The sequence below is a fragment of the Sinocyclocheilus anshuiensis genome, unplaced genomic scaffold (genome assembly GCF_001515605.1).
Source record: "Sinocyclocheilus anshuiensis isolate Anshui unplaced genomic scaffold, SAMN03320099.WGS_v1.1 scaffold263, whole genome shotgun sequence".
Classification (NCBI taxonomy): Eukaryota; Metazoa; Chordata; class Actinopteri; order Cypriniformes; family Cyprinidae; genus Sinocyclocheilus; species Sinocyclocheilus anshuiensis.
In genome coordinates, this window is record NW_015549593.1 from 413,061 (window position 1) to 437,792 (window position 24,732).

Here is a 24,732-nt window from a genome sequence, read left to right on the forward strand (position 1 = left end):
TTTAGTCTTTGCAACTTCAGGGATCTTATCTATTCACGAACAGCTTGTAACACTCCAAAGAGAAAGGAAAATTTAATCGCATCATATGACCCCTTTAAGACAATTTGCTGTAGGCCTATTCCATATAATAATATGCAATAAAACAATATACAATATGATTCGTTAACACGTAGGCTACCTAAGAGCTTGCTGCATGAATCCGTGAGTACAGTTTACAAACCCGAGGGAACGGATTGCGAAAGCGTGGGCACGGATTATGAATTTGTGGGTACGGTTTCAAAAACCGAAGGTACGGTTTACAAAATCTGAGTGCACAGATTGGAAATTCGTGGGTATGGTTTATTAATCCGTGGGCACGATTTGTTAAACTGAGGGAACAGTTTAAGAATTCGTGAGGGGAATCACGAATCAATAAACTGAGGGGACGGATTGTTTTTTTTTTCTCCTACAGGTGACTTCCCGGGCTCCGTAGGTTTCAGCTCCAGAGGCTTCATGTGCAGCAGTAAAAAGGATTAAATCTATGAATCTATGGTAACTATGGCTTCGGGTTTGGAAGTTCATATGATTTTATTTATTTTTTTGCCCATGTAGCGGAAAAAAAGGCATCTCCTTCACATAGTGAAATCACTTACGCAACTGTTTTTTTGAGGGTGGGCCAAAGCAGCCAGAAGGTGGGCTTTATGGAAATACATAACATGCTGATGTAGCTAAACCACGTAAACAATTGTAAGACTACAAAAACATGGCGTGTTGATGTAATGCATCTTTACTTGCTGGCCGTCCTTCCAGACCCGCTAAAAGCAGATTCCCCTGAGGAGAAAGAAAGATCTTCCACTTATAGAGTGTGAAAGGGCCATTTTTGGAAAGGTTGGATTCGGGTGGTCAAAGTCTAAACAGAACAGATATATTCTTACTAACCTTTGATTAACCTCCTCTCCCCCATCTAGCTTTCATCAACACCTTGAGCTCAATTGTGGTTTCTTAGCCTGGGCACAACTGCATCCACCTTGGGGATCTACCATGGCTACACTGAAGGCGATGGCATTCCCACTTTCATTTCATGCCTGTTAGACTTGGTTTTTCGAGTTGCTCTCGCTTGAAATGCAATGCTATTTCAAGGGCTTTTCAGGCCTCCACAAAACCAAGTTGTGAAAAAATGCTGTGCATTAAATGATTTTACACAGGACACAGCACTGTATTGCCCACTCACAAGCACACAACCACTGTCAGGGCACCTACTCTGAAACTACTATTTAAACTACAGTCAGGCCGCCCATAAAAATGTAGTTAAGTACAATCCAAGCTACTAACAAAACACAAACAACTATTCCAAATGTATTTAATTGGGGAGCACCTTATTAAATAAATAGTATGATTATTACGTTTTTAACAATCCAAGAAGCATTTACAATACTGTTCAAAATTTTGGGGTCAGCAAGATTTTTTTTAAATATTTTTAAAAGAAGTCTCTCATGCTTACCAATTCTGCATTTATATGATTAAAAGTACAGTAAAATCAGTGGTAACACTTTACAATAAGGTTCATTAATTAACTACTTTAGTTAACATGAACTAAGCATGAACAATACTTCTACAGCATTTATTAATCTTAGTTCATGTTAATTTCAACATTTACTAATGCATTATTAAAATCAAAAGTTGTGCTTGTTAACATTAGTTAATACACCGTGAATGAACATGAACTAACAATGAACAACTGTATTTTCATTAACTAACATTAACAAAGATTAATAACTACTGTAATAAATGTATTGTTCATATTATAATACATTAACTAACATTAACTAATGGAACCTTATTGTAAAGTGTTACCCCAAATTGGTAATATTGTGAAATATTACAATTTAAAATAGCTTTATTTTTAAATTTATTTTAAAATGTAATTTATTCCTGTGATGGCAAAGCTGAATTTTCAGCAGTCATTACAACAATCTTCAGTGTCATATGATCTCTCTGAAATCATTTTAATATGATCATTTTGTGTTCAAATGATTATTGTTGAAAACAGTTGTGCTGCTTAATATTTTTGTGGAAACTGTAACGCTTTTTTCAGTATTCCTTTATAAATAGAGAGTTCAAAAGAACTACATTTGCTTGAAATATACATCTTTTGTCTGTACTGTCACTTCTGATCAATTGAATGCATCCTTGCTGAATAAAAGTATTAATTTCTTTTAAATAAAATGGGACTGACACCAAACTTGTATGTATGTATGTATATATATATATATGGGCGTTTCTTCAACTAGGGGCACTTTTATCCTTGTGAAGTTGAATAAAAAAAACTTGTTCAAAAGTCACGTAACACAGTCTCATAAGTTTAAATAATTTGTCTAGTTTTAAGGTCTGTAAGAGGACAAACTTAGATTACAAGAGAAATTGTTAATATTTTACATTTTTTCCAACCTGCAATGAACAAATGTCATTTCCACCACATCTCAATATACAGCTGTTATTTAAAAATAGAATAACTTATGCCACTCAAGGGTCGTCTGAGACAAATTTTGAAAATCCTAAAAGATTCCTATAATACTAGGCTAAAATCTGTAGTATTTGATCGTTAGTTTGACATGTTCACCAACAGCCGATTAATGGCCGTTGCGATCAAATTTTACCTCCGACAAACTTCTGGCAGTGTCAGAAGATTTGGCGCACAGTCCTGCCGTGTGACTTCTCCTACGACAATGTAGGATCTCTGTCTTCGAACGGACCCACTTACACTATTGAGGCACACATGAAACAATCACATTCCATTGAGACAAACTGAGAAGCACCCTATGCAGCCAGCTGCGGTCGTAAAACTCATGCAGGGTCAGTGAAGTGTCTCCTCAGTTCCTGTCCTACTGAATGAATTAATAATAATTAATTCCCTTAGAAAAGTAATCAGACATTACAACAAACATCAAACTGTCTTTGTTTTTCAAGACAAGCCATGATCATAATTAATGCTAGAGATTTCTTCTAACCGCATAAACTCCGGCGCTCTCGTCCTCCGCTCACGGAATTCATATGATTCGTTGCCTTTGCTATGATAAACACCGGTTGCACTGCTGTTTTCATGTGGGTGTGTAGTGCTGCTTGCACTATTCTGCATAAATACGCCGGTATTGCCGCCATTCATATACTTTTAATGATAGCCAACATTACAGTCCTGCGTGCAATGCAGCTCGCAGTCACTGAACGTGTATGGGTTGATAAGGTAAAACTCCGGACAAGTTTTCTTGCGCGCACCTGTTTTTAACGCGTCTTGACTGTCGTACAGTCTGACATTAATGACAACTGAGATCCCACAGTGTCACATGATCATCATGCTTGTACAGTCTGACAAGTACAATCCTAAAGGACTTTTAAAAAAATCGCACAGTGTGAGCCCGACTTTACTCGGATAAAGGTCAAAAATGGTTTAAGCAACATAGATTTTGAATCAATACCTCAATTTTACTAGCCATATAGATATCTATATTAGCGTTGTGTCAACTTATCCAACTCAAAAAAACAAAAAAAACAATCCACCCAATCCCATGCCAACATGTTTTTTCTTGTCCTGTCAGGCATTATAATGAGCAGATTTTTGATACTTGTCAGGATTTTGTTGTTCATGTAATCACACTCAATGTGACAAAAACTGATGCAGTGTTCTATCACACTACACTGCTATTCGTCAATGCTAAAGTTTTACTATCTTGAAAACAGCTGAAATGCTTTCACACTACTTTTATTTTTTTCCTCCTGTTTACTCATTACTTCTAACAGTGGGAGTCTGCACTATGAGAGAAAATATGGGGTGATACTGAGCATATATTGTAGAAACCTTCAGCAGATGATCTTTAATAGCTGTTTGCCTCCACAGTATTACTAAACCAATTTCTTAACTCTACTTTTTTTAAACAGTTCGCTTATAAGCTAAACTACATCAGAATAATCCACTTAAGGTGACAAACATCAAAATTGAGGCCGAAAGTTTCATCTTTTCATTTAATAAGAGAGCAGTTGAGAGGTATCAGCTAACTACTCTAGGGGCCAGTCAGTCAACAGAGGGCCAATAAAGAACCATGATACTCACTGAGAGGGGTTACAGTGATCTGAACATTACGGGACCGTTTGCTGCGGTCGATGAAATCTCCAGTGAGGGTCTTCTCCCGTTCTGTCACTCTGCAGATGTATTTCCCAGAGTCCTCCGGCAGTAGGTGCTGCAACTTGAGCAGGTGGATGGACGGGCTTTCTTTGCGCACGGTCAGGAGGCCAGTGGCCTCCCGCTCCACATAGTTGGGTCCCAGTACGGGCACGGCGCTGGGCCCAATCACGGCTACGGGTGAGCTGCTGAAGACCCACGACACCGAGAAGAAACGCTCTGGAACATTCTGAGCGTCAATGGTGCAGTGGAGCTCCAGTGGCTCACCAGCCGTGTAGGCCCGGCGCTCGGTGGTCACCTGGATACTAAAGTCCCGATCTGCGAGAGAAAGAGAGAGAAAATATGATTTAGCCATGACAAAACGGCCACATTGGACTAAATTCAAACCAACACTCACATCAAAAGCAAACTAATCTTCATTTATAGAGCTAATTTCCATATGTTACGCAGTTTGTGTGCCTCATCAGAAAAGCACTGTCTTCACTTCATTTGGCTTCTTCAGAGGTGATTGCCCCTGGGCTCTAATTACTACAACACACTTCCTGAGAAATGCTCTAACTGCGTAAGTACATGGCACTGACACAGAGAGAGACTCGTGAAGCATACAGGGGGGATGATGATGATGTGTGTTTTTACATGCAGCCATTATTTGTGTCTCACGCTGTGCGCTGCTCTCCAAAATAACAGCAGAGTAAACAGGCCTGTGCTCAAAGAGGAATTCACAGATCACAGGGAAACAAAGGCCAGTGGCTGTTTTTCCTTTCCTCCTGTGGTACTCAAGCAGCGTGATGCTCCATTAGGACATTACTGGCCGCCTGAATGGAGCCTGTCTGCGTATTAGGACTAAATCTGCACGCTTCAGACAGATTAATTAGCAGTGGAGATGAAGGGCTGCACGTGGAAATGAATGAGGAAAAACAGAGAGAAAAGCGACGGGATACATTAGGAGAATATACATAAACCCCTCCATTCTAGATCAGACTGCAGTGGAAGAGAGGTCATCAGAATCTGAAATCTGTCTGTGTTTGCCGGATGATTGCTGTCTGACTGATTTTTCTTGCCCAGATCTGTGTTTCATAATGAGCATCAATGGCTAATCAACACATTACATATCAATAAAAATCCCAACATCCTTTACCAGCCCTAGTACATTTTGGATTAAAAGGACGGCAAATGAATGGGCATAAATTTAGGGTTGGGCGATATACTGACTATTAACATTATATATGCCATCATCAAAGGCACTCACTGCTCAAGGACCCACTACACTATGTAATCAAAGCCAAAACTTTTAAGGCACATGGTAGTGCAAAAACAAAGGAGATCAAAAACAAAAAAGACGAATGTTTCCGTTTTAAAAATAAAATGTAAATTATTCAGCAAGTACTTCTACAATAATCCAACAGTTTGCAGTGATGTTCCAGTGTGCTCAACAGCTCAGAGAGGCAGACAGTGAGAGTATGCTAGCTATAATTCATCATTTCTCCTTGATGTGTCCTGGAAGAGATGACTGACAGGCAGGAGTACAAAAGTGCTTTGTACAAAAGATGCACAATGTCACTATGTTCATTGAACCCTAGACCTCAGGGGTTGACATCTTATTAGAATCTAATTATGAAGATGTTCTTCCACCTTTTTCAGCTTCGTTATAGTCAAGTACAGTACAATACGACGACTCTGGACAAATCTGGCATTCATAAGGAGAGGGATACTTTCAAAGTCACATGAATAAAGATTTTAGAGTGGGAAGGAAATGTCAGGATTGAGGGTTCACAGCATGAATGACGCTATTAGATTTGAATTTAGTATGCACAATAGATTTGTATAACAGCTAACCAGAGAGAGAAAAAGAGAAAGAGACAATTGTGTTGAGTGGGTGCGGTAATAACTGTGGTAGCTGGAAGGGGGCTGCATGAACAAACTGCTGTGTGGGATTCACTGCCAAAATCTTCGTCACAAAATGAGTCCATCGATCTGGTGTAGTATGTGCATCAGTGAGCCATTTGATGTCCCATTAATGCTTATTGAACAACTTTTTTCCCCCACAGTTCACCAGAGCAATAAACACATTAACAGACAGATGAGAGAAAACACACAAACGTTTACACGTGTTATATGAGCATGACATATGGTGTGCATTGCAAAATATGCTAAATAGAATAATCGCACATGACCGAGTGCATAATCTTGTGTCTCTCTTCAGCAGTTTTGAGCTCCCCTGCTGTAAAATCAAGTTTAAAATGTTTTTTGGAACATGGTTACTGGTTTCTAGTTGGAACAAGTTGGTATTTGGCTGGTTGACCAGCCAGCATGTTCTAAAAACCAGCTTGGGCACCATAAAATGGTATGACCAGTTGGTAACCAGTTTGTTGGTGCAAGATGGTGTACAAGCTAATGACCAGCTAGACACCAAAAACCAAGTTGTTCCAAAACACAGCTACTAGCTTAAACCAGACTTTCCAGCCAATTCAACGCAGTCAATTCAGTCAACTAAAAATGAAAATACATTAACTGGCTCAAATCCCACAAAACAGCCACCCAATCACTCCTGCACAGACATGTGCACTTTCAATTGAGCTTAACAGGCCACTGGCTAGTACACAGAGAGCATTGTGGGCGTGTTGTCTAGCTGGACGGGGACTTGGACACAGCCAGCTAGAAAAGGTTGATTACAGACAAATCTGTCTTCCTTCATCTCAGTGTTGCTCTTGAATTGCTCTCTGGAATTTCTAATGGGACTCTCAGTCAGGTGAAGCCTGGCTTGCATACTGAAGGATCAGGCCATAATGACATCACCTTGACTCACTTTAAAATCCATTAAACATTTATGTTTAAAAACTACCTTCTAATAAAGTTTCCAGCTTTTTTAATAAACGCCTCCTGTATCCAACTGCCAGCATCTTTTAAAGAAAAGGAGAGAAAAAAAGGTCCATGACCTAAAGACGGCACCAAACAGGTCTATAACTCAAACTGAATCTAAATAAATTTTGTTCACTTGGTCTTGATAGCATTGTTTTATTTTAGAATTTATTTATAATTTTAGAATAGTTTATATACTATTATAATATTTATTAATATTTTGAATTTTGCTTTTATCTTTATATTTTTTCAGTTTTATGTTTTTATTTTTTATTTTTTTTCTATTTCTATTATTTCTATTTACTGTAGGTTTAATTTCATTTTTGTTCAGTTTTAATTTCAGCAATTTTAGTACTTTAGAAATACTGAAATTAAATAGTTTTACCATTTTTCATGTAATAGCTATTTTTATTAACGTATATTTTATTTGCAGCTTTATTTCATTTAACAACAACTATTTTAATAGATACTGCTTGATAGTAGAGGGCAGTAAAAAAAAATATGGAGCTGTAACAAACTGAAAGTCATGTATCTTTAAGTGTAGTTTGTAAGAAAACTGGAACACTTAACTGGAAGATGCTTACAATAAAACAGATGACTGCCTCTAAAGGCTTTCAAAGGTCATTTACTGTAAACAGCCCCACATACTGAGACTTTCAAAAAGGCACTTAGCAATAAACATTATAAATGAGTTTATTGTAAGCAACTAAATCACTGAAATGTTTCAATTTACTCTAAGCTCTAAACTCCTTTTAACATCTAGTGGATTTTTCCTGATGTCCACTTACAGTCAAGGATTCTTGCACCAAAACAGAGGCTATTTAGTGTTACATGACCTTTTTTCACTCTCTCTGAGGCTGCAGGAGTTTTGCTACTGTACCTTAAAAAAAACTTATGATCAGTTTGACTACTAATGTAGTTCACACTTTTAAAGTAGGGTCAAAATTAACATTGCTGGATGAAATTGTGTGCATAATCCAGTTATTTCAATAGAAATGTGAAAATGAGCTTTATGCAGATTTCTGTTAAAATGACTGGATTTCACTCCAAAAACTCCCCAAAGCAGATGTAGCTCATATTCAAGTTGGTAACACAAATATACTGCTGACCAATAGAAATCAGGCTTAAAAGTGACTTCAGCACGAGTGGTGTTTCAAATATTGCTACACCATTTACAATGGATCTTGTTTTGCCAAATTTGCCAAAGCAAATATTGAAGAAAAGAAGATATTTTTAAAGGAGGTGCCCTTGGGAGACAGCCATCCAATATCCACTCCCTAAAACCACAACCTGTCCTCTCCTTGTCCAAACCGCCCTGGTACTCTTGACCAATAACAGGGCTAAATTAACATGCCACTCGCAGCTCTCGTCCCGCCGCGTGTTTGATAAGGAGGTGAGCTGTCACCTCCCATTCCCATCAAACCACTGGGCCGGTGTGCTTTGAGATTGAGTTACAGCCCTGTGTTAAGTCAGAGAGAGACAGCACTCACGTCTGCTGTACATGCTGTCTTATGCTCAGGACAGAGCGGCGGCTCTGTAATAAATTGTAAAGTAATGGACTAAAGCCAGAGATGAGGGAGGCATTTTTCTGCCCCAGCCTCTGTTCCGTGAAATATGGCTATTCTGGAGAAGGGGAGAGTGGAAAATTTCTGATCTATGACACCCTATGCACTGTGTTAAAGAACAGTTCACCCAACATGACTGCAGAGTGTGACAGAGCAAAATTTAAGTCATTATTCACTAAAAATCTTCCTTTTTTATGTTAGCTCTCATGGGGTTATTAGACATCAGACATCAGGTCTGACAATAACATCAAACATCCTTGGTTCTCAAGGCCAGAAATCTGGCACAACTTAAAGGAATAATTTACCCAGAAATGAAAGTTCTGTCATCATTTACTCATCTTCATGTAGTTTCTTTCTTCTGTGGAACACAAAAGAAGATATATTTGAAGAATGCTTCAACTAATTGTCCATGCAATGAAAGTCAACAAGGTCCAGATCTACGAAAACACTGATCATCATATACATCCACAGACAACATAAAATAGGGCAACACCACCTGTTATGATGTTTGGTCTTGTGATGTACAAGAACCAATGAGGATGTTAGTCGACATTTGAGGGTTGTGTCACCACATTTGATAAAGTCTGTGTATAGTCTTTGATTTGAGAGTGAATTGTGGCTTTCGATCTGTTCATCATACAAAGTGTCACTTCAGAAGTCTTGAGCTGCCTTTTCACTATCCTCAACAAACGTCAAACCAGAAGTCATTCGTTTCCAATGGAAAGCAATACAGGAGCTTTTTGAACTTTTGTGGCTAGACTCTATGTGACCACCCGACTGGATGTAATGAATGAATATGAGCACAAACTGAGAATTGCCAATGTTTTTTTTGCACTACAATGTAAATTATTAAACACAAATGGTGCAAAATGGGTTGTTATGAATAATTATGGCCAATATCATTATTTTGTAATTATTACATACTTATGTTGATTAGCCCTAGAAAAACTACTAAGGTTTTCTTTCAAGCATACTAGCGGTCATTTATTTTGTGTGGATATATTCATACATTCATAAACGATGACAGAATTGACATTTTTTCCCCTTTAAAAGTGTTGGTCATTAAGCAGATGTCAGTACTGATGATTACTCAACTGATGTGTTGGAGTTAGATGCGATCGATGCGACTGGCTTGTTACCTGAGAGACCACTGAGATGTCACTATGCCACGCACTATGATAACCTTCATGACACTGACGATAACAGTGAGTGGAATGGACTCGTGAGAGCCGATGCCTGCTCTGTACTCCATGACATGATGTTAAGAGCATCATGAGCAGCCACCGCAATTTTACAGCCAATTTTAGATAGTGACCGGCTCACAAGGCATATTTAAGCATTTCTGCAGGGAAGCAGAGTCATACATGCCCTGTTTTAGGGTGTATTCACACCTGTCTTGTTTGGTTCGATTGAATCGAACTCAAGTTTGTTTCCCCCCTTGGTGCGGATCTTTCTTGGGGCTGAAACATACTTTGCACAAGTTTTGAAGATCGTTGAACCAATCCCCTTAAGTGACCATTGACTTGCATTATGTGGACAAATAAACACTGTGGCATTTCTCACAACATCATCTTTTATGTTCTACAGAAGGAAAGAAGTCAAAGGTTTGGAATGACATGAGGGTGAGTAAATGATGACAGAATTTTTATTTTTGGGTGAACTATCTCTTTACAGTCTTAAGGGCCCGTTCACAAAGAGAACGATAACTATAAAGATAAATGTCTTAGCGTCCACACCAGTGAACAATAACTGTCTGTTTATTCTAAGCGCTAGGGATGTAACGATTCACTCAACTCACGATTCGATTCGATTCACGATTATTATAATTTTTTTAACAAAATTAGATTTAAGACAAATTATAAATTAAATGTGTCCTTTTATTATTGCTTGGACAAAATGCTGCACATTTCTTTGTGAAATTGAAATATAATACTATAATAATATACTAATATAGCACTTGCATATTACTGCTCTTTTGTTGGTTTTGATTGCTTCTATTGTCCTCATTTGTAAATCGCTTTGGATAAAAGCGTCTGCTAAATTACTACATTTAAATATAATGTAAATGTAAATAACAAAACTAAATTGAAATTTTAAAACAAGCCCCAAATCAAATAAATAAGTAACACAAATAAAATAAATATCTTCATATAAACAAAATAAGGCTTTGTCTGTGCTCTTTCCTTTTAAAATTAGAGGCAACCACTGCATTTTAATCATGATCCAAACAAAGATGCTGCATACATGCAACATGAGCAGTTTTTAAACTAAATTAGATTGTATAGTTTCGAAATTTGAAGCAAAAACAGAATGGTTTGACTTCAGTTTTGTGAAACTATAAATAAAAATATCTGCATGAAACAGCAAAGCTGAATGAGATCCAGATTCCCTCTCTGCCAGCAGGTGGCGCTTAAAGTGTTTCCTGGTTTCCGCTGTAAACACAGCAGCGCTGAACTTACGAACTTTAATATGCATTATACAGAGGCAAGATGAAAAGAAAAAATACCATCTAAACTTTTCTAAAGACAGTAAGTTCCCCTCAGACATGCATTCATATAAACTCCTACCCCTAAATTAATCGCGATTTGTTTAGCATCTCAACCGATTTGAATCGTCACATATTTGAATCAATGTTCAACCGGCTCGCAGTTAATCGTTACATCCCTACTGAGCGCACACGCGTCTGCTGCCTTAAATTCTCGAGCTCTTTATAGCAGGATTGATTCTGATTGGCTGTCAATGTTTTTATCGTTCATCAGCTGGAAAAAATAATTCTGAAAATGATTCCAATGATATAGTATCTTTGTGCCTTTATCGGTATAGCTGTGGTGTGGACTCTGCTATTCTTTAATACGGAGAACGATTTTTAGAACTGTGTCTTTATCGTTATCTTTATAGTTATTTTTTTTGGTGTAAACAGGCCTTTAGACCATGTATAATGTTCACAATCCAATTTACAGAGAACAACTCTCACTCACCTGTGGGCTGAACTTTGACAGACGTCTTCTCCGACTCTTTCCGGGTCATGGCGTACCAGGAGTGATCCGGGTCCTGGATCCATTCCGAGGCCTCGCAGTAGAACTCTCCCTGGTCTGTGGGCTGCAGCTTGTAGATGGTGAGACGGTACGAAGTGGCACTGGTCTTGTCCAGCCGCAGGTCTCCTGAAGACAGACGTTGGCGGTACTGTCCCCCTGGCCGTAGAACAAAGTCCCGTGACAGGGTGACCAGGTCACGTGGACCAGAATCGGGGTCATCAGCGGTACGCAGGTACCAGCCCACAGAAACGTGAGTGTGCTGGGACGTCTGGCGTGTGACCTCACAGCTCAGCTGTAGCGTGTCCCCCTCCACTTTCGAGAGAGTCTGAGCAGTGGCCGTCACCGTCAGAGTGTCCGGGATCACTGTGGAAGAAACCGAGGGACGAGGTTAGTTTGAGAGCAGAGTCCATGAACAACAAAACACACCCTTAAAGCCATTCACTCCTTTTCCCATTAACATTTAAACAGGATTCTCTCCTGCAGGGCGGCTCAATCTCAACCCTTTTATTAACTTATAGCCTCAAGAAAAAACAAGCCTTTTTTGTCCTCAACAACCCCTTAATCTTCTTCTCCCTCTATCAGCCTCTGGGTCCTCATCTAATAAATACGGCAGAATTTTTCAAAAAATAGAGTATAACTACAGAACAAACCAAAAGATGTTCATGCTTTCTTGGGGCTGAAACATACTTTGCACAAGTACCTCATTCAAGTGTTTTATCCTACTAGCGATGCATCAGTATGAAAATTTTGGCTGAAACCAAAAACTCTTGTATGACCGATAACCAATTAATGGGTAAAATTAAAATGTAAACTAAATTAAAAATAAAATCTCAAAACTAAAATCAATCACTAACTTATTTTAAATTCATTTAGACATCACAACATTGTAATGTAGAGTATGAAAAATAGATATTCAAGATGACATTTTACAGTGTTATTAAATTATTAGTATTTTTAAAGATTAATTTTAGGTAAGAGCTAGATGACAGAGGTAATCTAAATGTATTGATAGACGGTATTATATTTCATGCATTTCTAGTGTTATTTTAGTATCATTTATATTATAGAATTTATTAATACTTTAAATTAGTTTTTATGTTTATATTTTCAGTTTTCATTTTTTGTGTTCATTTTATTTTCATTTTAATTTTAGTTGACTCAGTTTTCATTTTAATAATTTTATGTGCTTTTATCATTTTTACAAGTGTGAGCTAGTACTAGCATTTTTATTAGTGTTTATTTTAGTTAGTTACTTCATTTCCTTGCCACAATATGTATGAAATATGTTTTTTTATTTATTTCAGCATTATTACAATTAACAAAAAATATTTTTATTAGTCTGTTTTACACTATAACAACAACAACAACAACACTGATCCCTACTAGCTACACAAGCTCGATTTTGTTCAACATTATGTTCCAAAATGTGTCAGACTGCAATTTAAGCACACACTGTATTCTCAGTATTGCCACGGAAGTATCAACATTTTCATATTAACTTGTCATCAGGTTTAAGGCACATCTATTTAAATATAAATGTAACACTGACTAAAGTACTGGGTTTGTAAGAGGACACATTAAGTATGCATTTATTTAATTGCCCTAAGTATGTTTCTGGCCCTTATGGGTTTAGTCTACACAGTTTTTCTCTTTCTCTTGTGTGCAGTGTGCACATATGTAAACAAAATAATGTAGACGCATATGAACACGTTTGCATGAAGCTGGGGAAGCACGAAAGGAGAGCAGTCTCGTGACTGCAGATAAACCAAACATACAAACAGAGATTTTTTTTTTCATGGACAGCCTGCTATGTAAACGTGCTGCCCAAACCCACACTTGCACACTCCAGCTCAGCAACAGGGCAATCCAGGACAGCTCTGACACCACACTACCATCCTTTAGTGCCAAGCCGCCACAACATGATATTCTGCATCCTATTACCGCTAGATGTCTTCGTGTGGTGCTAGCATTGATTAGCACCAGTCTGATCTTCAGCCTGGGAACAGCGTCTCACAGGCTGTGAAAAAAAAACCAGCTCTGACATCACCGTGCGAGAAATGGATTTTTGTGACAAACCAAAATCCTGGAAATAAACCTGTGTGACATCTTGAGAACTGCAGCCACAATATTTATCTGAATGAGGCGCTGACAGCTGACAGCTGCCAGTGTCTCCAATGCCTCAAGTTTCTTTTTCCAGGACACTTAAAAAAAAAAAAAATCATTACAAATCCTAAATATAGCAGGCCTTTAGCAAAATAAAAGGAACTTTATAGTTATTTAAGCATGACTATTTGTAGATTTTGCTCAAACCTTTTGCTCAACTGTAGAAGAGATTAAAATGTATTTAAATGACTTCCCAAAAATAAGTGTGGCCATAAAAGGTAATAGGTATAACACAAAACTATGCGCTTATGGATGGATCTTATACATCACTGGCTCAGGTCCAGGCTGATCCTAGGAGTGGCATGGAAATGTAATCCTGCTGGCAATGCATGATGAGGTGCATCTGGTGCTTCCTGCACCTTGTCACCCCTTCCATGAATCCAGCATTGCATGTCTCCAGCACTGAAGCAGGTCCAATGTCAAAGCATCCAGTCAGCGTTTGGAGTAGCATGTAATGAAATGTTCCTAGTGCACTGTGCCCCTTGTCGCCTTAGTAAAATGGTTTTCAAAGTGCCTGAGGTAAACGCAAGTGAATGTACCTGGCTTACGATCGTTTGACAACAGTCCAGTTGAAGAATATCTAATCAAGATCAAATTATTAAAGGATTACAGTGACATTAACTGTCTACCTGAAATGGAACACATACTGGTAGCTTAACACACTAGCACATGGTGTTAGCAATGATAAGTTTATGGGTTTAATTTGCAGGGAATGCATTAATCGCTTAAACACATAATATGCAAGTCATTTAATAAAAGTAGGAATGCACATATTTACCATTTTTGTTTAGCCATTAACTGATGAATGGCTGGAATTCTATACTAGTTTATACTAGTTAAATAAATTAAAATGAACAAAAATTAACCACTTTAGATGCTATTACTACAAGTGAATATATGCATCACAACATCATTATGTACAGTATAAAAACTGATGTTCATGTGAATTAAAGAGGTGTTTACTTGTATAAAGCTCAAAAAATCTGATTCTCACTCATGGGCTCCTTATATAAAGTTAATATTATTAATTTTATTGTATTGCTGGGTATTTTAATTCACTGTATGTAATTAGTTGGGGTGTTGTTAATTAGGGTCATAATATTGTGGAATTATAACTCGTGGCATTGTTATCTGGGTTTGTTGTCTGTGCACATGTTATTCTATGTAGAAAAATCCCCCCAAAAATTTGAGTGTTCATGAAATTTGTACATTAAAAAAAAAAAAAAAAAAGAACCTCAAGTGAGTGTTAGTTGACAGTCACAGGCTAAATAGAGGGGGTGAGCATGCACAATTATATATGCGACTGACACTGATAAATAAGAAAAATTAAAAATGTGTATTTAAATACAAAATACAACATAAATATAAAACTATACAGTAAAGATAAATATATCTAATATAATATTGACCGATAACCAATATAGTACTAATATATAGTGTATGCCTAGACAAAAAGTGCCTGCCAAAAACATAAATCTAAATCCTAATATGATCACAAATGTGATTATACGTTCAGCTACAGTAGCAATAAGAGAATAGTACACTCACAGCTCCATTTAACACATTATATCACAGACTTTTCTTCAAAATCAGCAAAGAAAATGCTAAATAAAACTAAGCTTTGAACTGTAGAGTGTGCAACTTGGTTCAGCCGGGCCACTTGATGACATTATAATCTTAAACAGAGGCCTTCACACTCACTCTAAAAATTAGCCTTTACAGAGAGCTGCATACAAGCCTTTATCAATCAATCAGCCTGTCTCTCTTTCTGTGCGAAAGCCCCTGAATAAATGAAAACCTATTGAACCGAGCGAACGGACCCACACATACACTCCTTCGACAGTGAAAATGAATCCTCTTGGTTTACCTATGCAGGCATTGGGGGAGCTCAATTATTCAACTTCATGTTTGCTCACACATTATCACTGCTGAGCTAGAGTGCACGAGCCACACAAAAGGTACGCAACGCTAATGAAAAAACAGCGAGTGGGGTGGGGTGGGGACACAGCTTATATAAAACTAATGAAATGGGAGAGAGTCTGCGTGAGGGAGAGATGAGTGATGGAGGAGGAACAGCAGACGGCAGCGATGCAAATGAAACGAGGGGAAAGAAATGAAAGAACCAGAGGAAAGATGGCACTGTTTAACAGCAGGTTACTTCAGCACTGCTTTAAAGAATCACAGATGTTAGACACAAAGACAGAAAGTGAGTGACATAAAAAAGCAAAATAGTGAAATGAGGCTGAAAGGAGGCCTGAGAGACTGAGGTGGCAGCCCTCCGCTGGGTTTTTTTAATAAGAAAGCCCACAGTGTGTCTCACTCACTGATGAACAACTACCTCACGGATCACAACAGAGGTGGGGAAACACAAGGATAGGATGGCAAGGATAAAAATAGAAGGGCTTTTTCCATTTGGGCATCTGATTATTCTTGCATTCTTATGTGTGTGTGTCTTGAAGAGTAGATGATGGTGTAGGAGTGTGAAAGAGAGCAACCGCTAACACACATTCCTTTGTGGAGGAGTGTGAGTGTGTCTTCGTATGTAGGCGAAGACCTGAGGGACAATCTTCACTACTGTAGAACCACATACACTCCCCACACTCATCGCTGACTCCATATAACCATCATGCATTATGATGTAAGTAATGGGCAAACTCAATAAGGGTCCTTCGTCTTAGCATAAACGCATTGCTAAACAAACAATAATCCCAGAGTCTCTGGAGGAAACACGATCAATACTTAAATATCAGATCATATTCTACAGAAACAAGCTTGTTACCATAACAACTACAGAGCAAGGTCCCATGGAAACAGCTAGCTGTTTCCATGCCAACATTAAATCCTCAACTTGTAAAGCAATAAAGATATTGATGGCATCAAACTACTGGCTCTCCAAGTTAAGTCACCAAATCAGGCCTAAAGCGCAAAGCTAGTGCTAATCTCATGCTATTAGCACTCAATTCACCAGCGGACCAGGGCTGACGGAGAAATAGAGGGATCTCGGTCGTTGATGATTGTTTAACACTACCATCATTTATTTGAGCTCAAAATTTGAGACTTACAAATATTGAACAATTCAAAAGTCATATTCTTGCATATCCTTCTGGGATAAGAAGTCAGTGGATGTCAGGTAGGAGAGGGCGGTATGACCAAAAATCACAATACACTTTTTTAGATAGTGCAGCCAGATAAATATTTTACAAATAAAATGTACTTCGGACCAGCTTGATGGAAGAAAACCAAAATATAAAAATTATTTATAATAAATAAATGATAAATCAGGCATCAGTGCTGCCTCACATTACATAATGTGAGTTAAAAATAAAAGACTCAAAACACTTTTACATTATAAATGCCACTGGGTGAGCCATGTTCAAAGCCGTAAAACAGCCAATATATACACATTTAGTTCAATTTTATGCGTAAAGTTGTGCCATTGCTTGGCAACCATAGAAACTACACCATGTCAAGGCTGCTGTATGACGTAACAGAAATTAAATCACTCCCATTACAATCAAGAAAGCTGTCTTTGATTTTGCTTTTTTTTTTAACCTATACTGTAAGACTACTGTATACTACTGTATACTGTAACTACTGACCTATAAGACACAAATTAAAATAAAATGTGAAAAATAGACTATTGTTCAAAAGTTTAGAGCCTTTTCAATACTTTTATTAGGCAAGGATGCATCAAATTTATCAAAAGTGACAGTAAAACGATTACATTGTTACAAAAGATTTAAATTTCAAATAAACTTTGTTCTTTTGAACTTTTTATTCATCAAAATAACAAAAAATTTATCATAGTTTCCACAAAAGAAGCACAATTGTTTTCATTTTCAACATTGATAATAATACCAGTTTATAATGCTCATTGAGCAGCAAATCAGCATATTAGAATGATTTCTGAAGGATCATGTGATGGCTGTTGACAATTCAGCTTCATTTCTCAATATTTCTCAAATATTTCTCAATATTAAGGTTTTATTTTTAGCCAAATGCAGCCATGGAAAAACCTTACCAACCCCAAACTTTTAAATATTAGTGAAATTAAAAAGTTTTAATCAGATTTTTTGATAGTTGATGCATTCAGTTCTTTTAACAAGTAAATGTGTTGCACCAGATGAAGGGGTACTTGAGCATTACAGGAATCAGAGACAAAGTATTTTGAGAAACCACATGATTTTTTAATTCCCTCAGTGGAAATATTGCATTATGAGTGTAATATCAAAATTTCTAAAGGTTGACTTATTTCTACTGTTAAGTCATATACTGTCATAGCACTGAGTCCTGATGTCAGGCATCTCGGATTCTGTGACCCCTATCAGGACTGGTTTAGGGCCGACATGCAGGTGTGATGCCAGGGGCACAAACTCAGAAATGAGATGAAGCCTGCAGGGCAAGATGATGATTCTAGATCCAGCTTGCACTTGGTTTGAGATCTCTGTTCAGACCATTCTTATCCCACTGGTCTGTGCCATCTATTCACTTAAAATCTATCAGACGAGCAAAATTCACTAAAGTGTGCAGCTGTTAAATTTTATGTGAATTCCCGGACCTGAGCAGATGGTATAACTCAGTTGCCCCAAAGACACCCTCTTAAGCCAGCTGCCCACTTAGCAACTTGAAACAATAGTTAAAGAAGTGCTGGAGAAATTCTACCAGCTCTCATTTGTGAGTCTCATCACAAAGAAACACAACAGGGGTGATCAATAAAATGACCGCTTCTGACAATTCCTGTCACATATCACCTTATTTTGGCAGCAAGTCAAATTGAATATCACCCAAATAAGAGCAGACTATTATGCAAATGTAAATAATCACCATTTGGCATCTTATCTGAGTTATATGCAATACAGGCCTTTGCATTTGCCAAGGAAAGCACCAAAAGTGGAGATCAAAGTTACAGAACAATCTATAAATACTTGATTTTTCTGAAATATTGTTAATCTTCGTTGCTCAAAATCTGAAGGAATATTAGCTGTAGGTATACCACTGTTATACTACTAACATGTTTGACAAAATTACCAAGGCATTTCAACAAAACCTTTATTCTGTGGAAAACACAGGGATCAAAATTAGAGAACAGTAACCACTGTAGCACTAAAAGAAAATGACAACTAAAATTTTGGAGGGTTACAGCTGTCAGAAATTAGTAGGAATTATAGAGGCCCTTGCTTTGAGTGACTTCAGCACATCTGCGGCCACAGGACATCACTAGTTTCTCACACTGCGCTGGTGTGATCTTGGTCCACTCTTCTTCCAGTCTCTTCCATAGTTCGGTGACTGTAGTGGGTTTCTTAGCATAACTTTGTAGCCAAGGATTTTCAATCATTTTTAGGTCAGGACTCTGGGCCGGCCATTTCATCATTATTTCAGTGTTCTTAGCTTTAAGGAACTGCTTTATCCATTTTGCAGTGTGACAGGAGCATTGTCTTGCATGAAAACTGCAGGCTGACTGGGAGATGCTTGCAGGGAAGGTGCCGCATGTTGCTGAAGGAGGTTCTGATAAACATTTGCATTCACCCTGCCATGTAGCTGTATTAGCGGCCCAACTCCTTCTGCAGAAAATATCCCCCAACCATGACACTTTCACTGACTTCTTTATGCACTTGGGCTTCAGTCTTTCCTCAGTTTGATGCCGAACATAATGATTCCATTCTGACCCAAATAAATTAAACTTGCTCTCATAACTAAAGTGAACTTTGGACCAGTTCTCCTCTGCCCACACAGCATACTCCTCAGCAAAGGTGAGCTTAGCCTTTTGATTTGTTCTACTGATGAGAGGCTTGGTCACTGCAGAGTGCGCTTTCAGTCCGACTTCTCTTAAATGTGCTGAGACAGATCCTTACTCTGTTCAGCACTGAACTGGCAAGCAATTCCAGATGCAGTGTTGAACCGATTCTCCATTGAGTATCTCTGCATTATCCCGTCTTCTCGTGCATTTATGTGGACAACTAGGCTTTTGGGGGGACTTGAATGAATTAGTGTCATTGTAAAGCTGCAATATTTGAGAAATCACAGATTTCAGAACTTCTCTTGCAGTGGCTGAAAAGGTCGCCCCTTTGGCCTTCATCTGGACCGCCTCCTGTTGCAGGGTTTCAGTCACCTTAGAACGGCCTGCCATCTTGCAATCTCAGTAAAAATTAGAGGAATGCTGCCAGATAAATAGGGTTTGTTAATAGGAAATTAGCACCAGGTGCCATACACCACCACATAACTTGGAGGTATCTGTAAGTGTTCTCTAATTTTGATTAGAGTTCTTTTTCAAATATCTCATTTAAATTTTTTTAGAATAAAATTAATTGATGAAATATGCTTAAAAAACTGCCCTTCTACTCCTGTTAGGATCACTTAAAATATGACTAAGCAGAGACCTTAGGTTATTCTCTAATTTTGATCTCCACTGTATGTTGGTTCATGAACAGCATGGTTTGTCAGCTCACTTCAGCGTGAACTGGAGGTAAAAAAGAGCTCACTCGTCACTTTTTGAAAGATTATGTTTCTGTTACGAGTGGGGAAAGTCAGTTAGTAGGCTGTTAGTTCTCAGTTCCTTTTTACCTAGGAAAAGTGTCTTTTTATAAAGCCCAGAAGGAACCCATAATTTCCAGAGATGGCTGGCTTTCCTAGGTGTGAGTGAGCTGGCTGTAATGACGGCGCTCTTAGGTGAGGTGCTAACCCACAAAACCCATCCAGCGCTTAAGTAGGCAACCTGCATAGGTACCAGAGGTTAACACGAGAGATAACTTGCATTCTCTAATTGGCAACCGCAACTCAATTTGCCGTGCAGATGAGCGAAGACAAATGCTAAAGAGTGAGTGCTGATCCCTCCTGGTGCTCCAGCAAATGAACCTCTCTCTGCTAACCTCATCTCCATTACAATATCAAACACCCGCTCTGCCAAGTGAAGCCTGACAATTAACATAATCTAGCAGTTAATGCAAATGCAAACAAGTTAAGGATTCATTTAATAATTAGAGGAGTGGATGAAGGTTAAATGGGGAACACCTTCCTCCTCGGGGGAAGTCGTGGCCTAATGGTTAGAGAGTCGGACTCATAACCCAAAGGTTGCGGGTTCGAGTCTCGTACCGGCAGGATTGTAGGTGGGGGGAGTGAATGTACAGCGCTCTCTCCCACCTTCAATACCACGACTGAGGTGCCCTTGAGCAAGGCACCGAACCCCCAACTGCTCCCCGGGCGCCGCAGCATAAATGGCTGCCCACTGCTCCGGGTTTGTGTTCACGCTTTGTGTGTTTTCTCTGCTGTGTGTGTGCGCACTTTGGATGGGTAAATGCAGAGCACTAATTCCGAGTATGGGTCACCATACTTGGCCACATGTCATGTCACTTTCACTTTCACTCTCAATAATACAGCAGCTTCCTCAAAACACAAGATGAAAGAGAATGACACTTAATAGAAAAGAAGCTATAACGGACATAAGGGAAGTTCTGTAGAGGGCAGTTCACTGGCTGCTTGGCATGTTGTTGTGAATTCAGTGGCACACTTACTGTAAATTCCATGACAAAGAAGCTACAGCTCTGTTCCAAACTCTAATGAGGTGCATTGCTGTATGCTGCCTACATAGACAGCATCCAAAATCATAAATGGAATCTCCAAAGTGACTGATTTGGAACAAACTACAGAATGAGACACTCCATATATGAAGCAAGCGACTTCTAATACAGCATGTTAGTTAAGATAACAACACTATTAATAAGCATTAACATAGACATTAACAATAAACATAGACATTAAAATTGGACAAACAGTGCATTTTTAATCAGATATGTTCTTGATTAGAACAATTTTAGTGATTATTTTCACTATTGAATGAAATGTTATTGTCCATTTATCAGCCATTTTTGATTAATGTTTTCACTGAGCTTGTCAAAGTGCTTTCTGGGATTGCCTTCTCTGTGAACAATATAAAGTGATGTAAGAATGAGTCCTAAAAAACCCAAAACAAATTTAAGTATTTTTTCACTTCCAGTTCCATCCTACCAAAGTCAATTGTTTTTTCTGAATGGTTTTTGAAACAAGGTCTATTGTTAACACAAGCTCAAGATATTTTCAATGTTTTATTCCACAACATAAAACATATACCACAGTCATGATTTTTTAAAGCTTTTACATGTCTTGAAAAAGGTGGTTGCTAAAAAGTGGCTAAATGGGACTATCAAGGTTGTTGGGGACATTAAACGTCACGTCGAACAGAAAAACTCATCTACTCACTAGCCCACTTTTACATCCTTGTTGTGTTTATACTCACACTCTTGCAAACTATTCGAAATCAAACTTTCCAGCTTGTCGCTTAGTACAATAAAAGATTAAATGAGTTATCAGTATCTTAGGGCCCTATCATACTCCTGGTGCAATGCAGTGCCAGGCTCGACTCAAGTGTTTTTTGCTAGTTTCAGCCTTACGCAGTTGTCATTTTCACGTCCTGCGCCACATTTTTTAAATAGCAAATGCATTTGCACGCCCATGGGTTCATGAGTGTGTTCAGGTGCATTGCTGGTGCATTGCTATTTTGAGGCAACTGAAATAGACTGCGCCATTGACCAACAAAAACCTGGTCTAAAGTCTGGCACAATATTATTTTTTTGTTATTTAAAGAGGGCGTTAGTAATATGCACCTATAGGCGGGTGCACAATGCGCATACACTTTGCTTATTACACACACAGGGATGCGCAGCAGCACACAAACATTTTTAAAAATTAAAAACGAAAGGATTAAAATGTAAAAGATTATTATTGTGTACATAAATATAAAAATGCCTACATGTCATAATGGATAGTCATTGCATGTATCAGAATTACGCACACGAGCAGATCCGTTACCTCACTAGAGAAGCGTTCAGTTTTTCCTTTTGTAAATTCCGCCATGTACATAGCGAATCCGCCATGGCGCAAGTGCAACTGGCTTTTAAAGGGAATGGTAGATGAGACTCTGATTGGTTTATTGCACGTTACACCCAAAACACATCCATGACTCATTAAGAGAATAGGGACAACCCTTTTAGACCATGCGCCGGGCACAGCGATCATTTTTCCCATCCTTAAACTAGCAAAAGTGGATTCGGACACGCCCTAAGCGCAATTGCGCCGTGCGCTTTATACCATGTGCTTAGATCGTTAAAATAGGGCCCTTAGTGGTGATGACGTTGAAGGCATTCAACCATGTAGTTGTTTATAGCCTAACTAGCCAACTGGAGATTGTATATGAACTTCATAAGAGAAAATTATAGAAAGAGAGAAGAAAATCATAAGAGTTGTGTTCATTTGTGAAGATTATCTTGATGAACAAAAAGTGTAAGAATCTGAAACTTGTTGGTCTGCAATAATCCAAAAGCCAATGCAAAAATTTGTCAAACAGGTCGATGCAATTTTTTTATCTTACAAGGCAAGATTTAAAAAACAACCACACACTTAAACCAGCCTCGTCTGGTTTGCTGATTTCTAAGGGTTTTTGGCAGGCACATATCAGCTTGGTCAGTATGGGAGTCTATTTTTTAAAGAACAGAAACCCATCTTTGGTTTAGATGTTTTGTTTTGTTTTCTTCAGCAGGTTATGATGTCTCAGATGCCGTGTATGTAGGCAGCACACTAGGTTTTGCAGCTTGTGTCAACAAAACGCCTCTCCGCCCTCCAGTTTTTCACCTGCCCTGACTCATTCAATCCTATTATCTACTAAATTTTACTTCTATTTCTTTTCCTTCATTCTGCCCTCTTTCAAAGGGTGAGCAGTCCTCCCTCTGGTCAGCATTTTAAGTGCAATCACACAGCTGCTGAGAGCAAAATAATTGGCAATGTGTGACTAAAGGAAAGACACAGAGAGAGGTGAGTAGATAGACAGGGACAGAAGAGATTTAAAGAGGTCGTCAGAACAACAACTTACACCCCACACTCGGTGGGAGAGATGCAATTCACTGTCACATCAAAAGCACAGTGGAAAGAGAGAGAGGGAGAAAACGGTACATCCATTCACTCTCAGTCTCAAGTTCCCTGTGACAGATGCAAAGACACCAAATCAGACTGTCTGGCAGCACAGTGCACCACCAGACTTTTATTCATATAGTCTCTTTCAATTCAACCTTGTCTTCTCTGCCCCACTACCCTGTTCTCTCTTTCTCACGCTATTCGAACATACACTCACCTCTTTGTGTTTAGTGTACAGTTCAATTAAAATGTTTTTGGATGCCATCGAATAATGAGATGTGAAGCGGAGTAGAGGAACATCACAGCAGCAGAAAAAAGCATTATGTTTTGGTAACACATTGATACGCGCCTCCTATTATACAAGCACCACATACACACACCTAAATGAAAAGAGGATTAGATTGGAGGATGGAGGAGATGAAGGTCAAGGAGTTGTGACAAATGTAATGCAAGCAGTCTTTGTTGCTTCTTTTCTTTCTCTGATCATGAGCATGATCATGCTCTGATCATGTGGTTCATTATTCTGGTTTAAGCCATATAAAGCACCCATTAAAGGACCTCTTGAATATGAGAAAGAATTGGTTTCTATCAAGGCCATCTTTGTTCATGTGTGCTCAGTTGCAGGTTGTTTTAGAGCCAATCATCTGAGCCGTATGGTTCATGTGATGTGACTAATCAATAGCTGCAGCAATGTAATGTCATGACAACACTGGTTGTTGCAAACAGTTCAAACACAAGCAGACAGAGAAAAATAATCAGTCAATGGTAAAACATTTCATAATATCATTACATTATTAATAATTTCATAATATTTCATAATATAATATAATTTTAAAATAGTTTGGACTATTAGAGGTCCTTTAGAGGTATTAGAGGATCATAGATGGACCATGCTAAACAACACAACCTTGACCTCTAGGTCTCCACAACAGAGAACAGCTTCAGGATGAAACAGATAATGATCAAACCAGCACACAATCAATAGAGAACACACACACACACACACACAAACACACAC

General features: G+C 38.4%; 1 protein-coding gene across 1 annotated transcript in view; it reads right to left on the bottom strand.

Annotated features, from left to right (window-relative positions):
• The window catches only part of LOC107658230 (immunoglobulin superfamily member 3-like), a 167,059-nt gene that overhangs the window by 40,010 nt on the left and 102,317 nt on the right, over nt 1–24,732 (bottom strand). Inside the window, exons 3-4 of the mRNA XM_016446694.1 lie at nt 11,556–11,975; nt 4,085–4,471 (exon numbers count right to left, since the gene is read on the bottom strand). Coding sequence (XP_016302180.1) covers nt 4,085–4,471; nt 11,556–11,975 — 807 coding nt within the window. The remainder of the gene's footprint in view (nt 1–4,084; nt 4,472–11,555; nt 11,976–24,732) is intronic.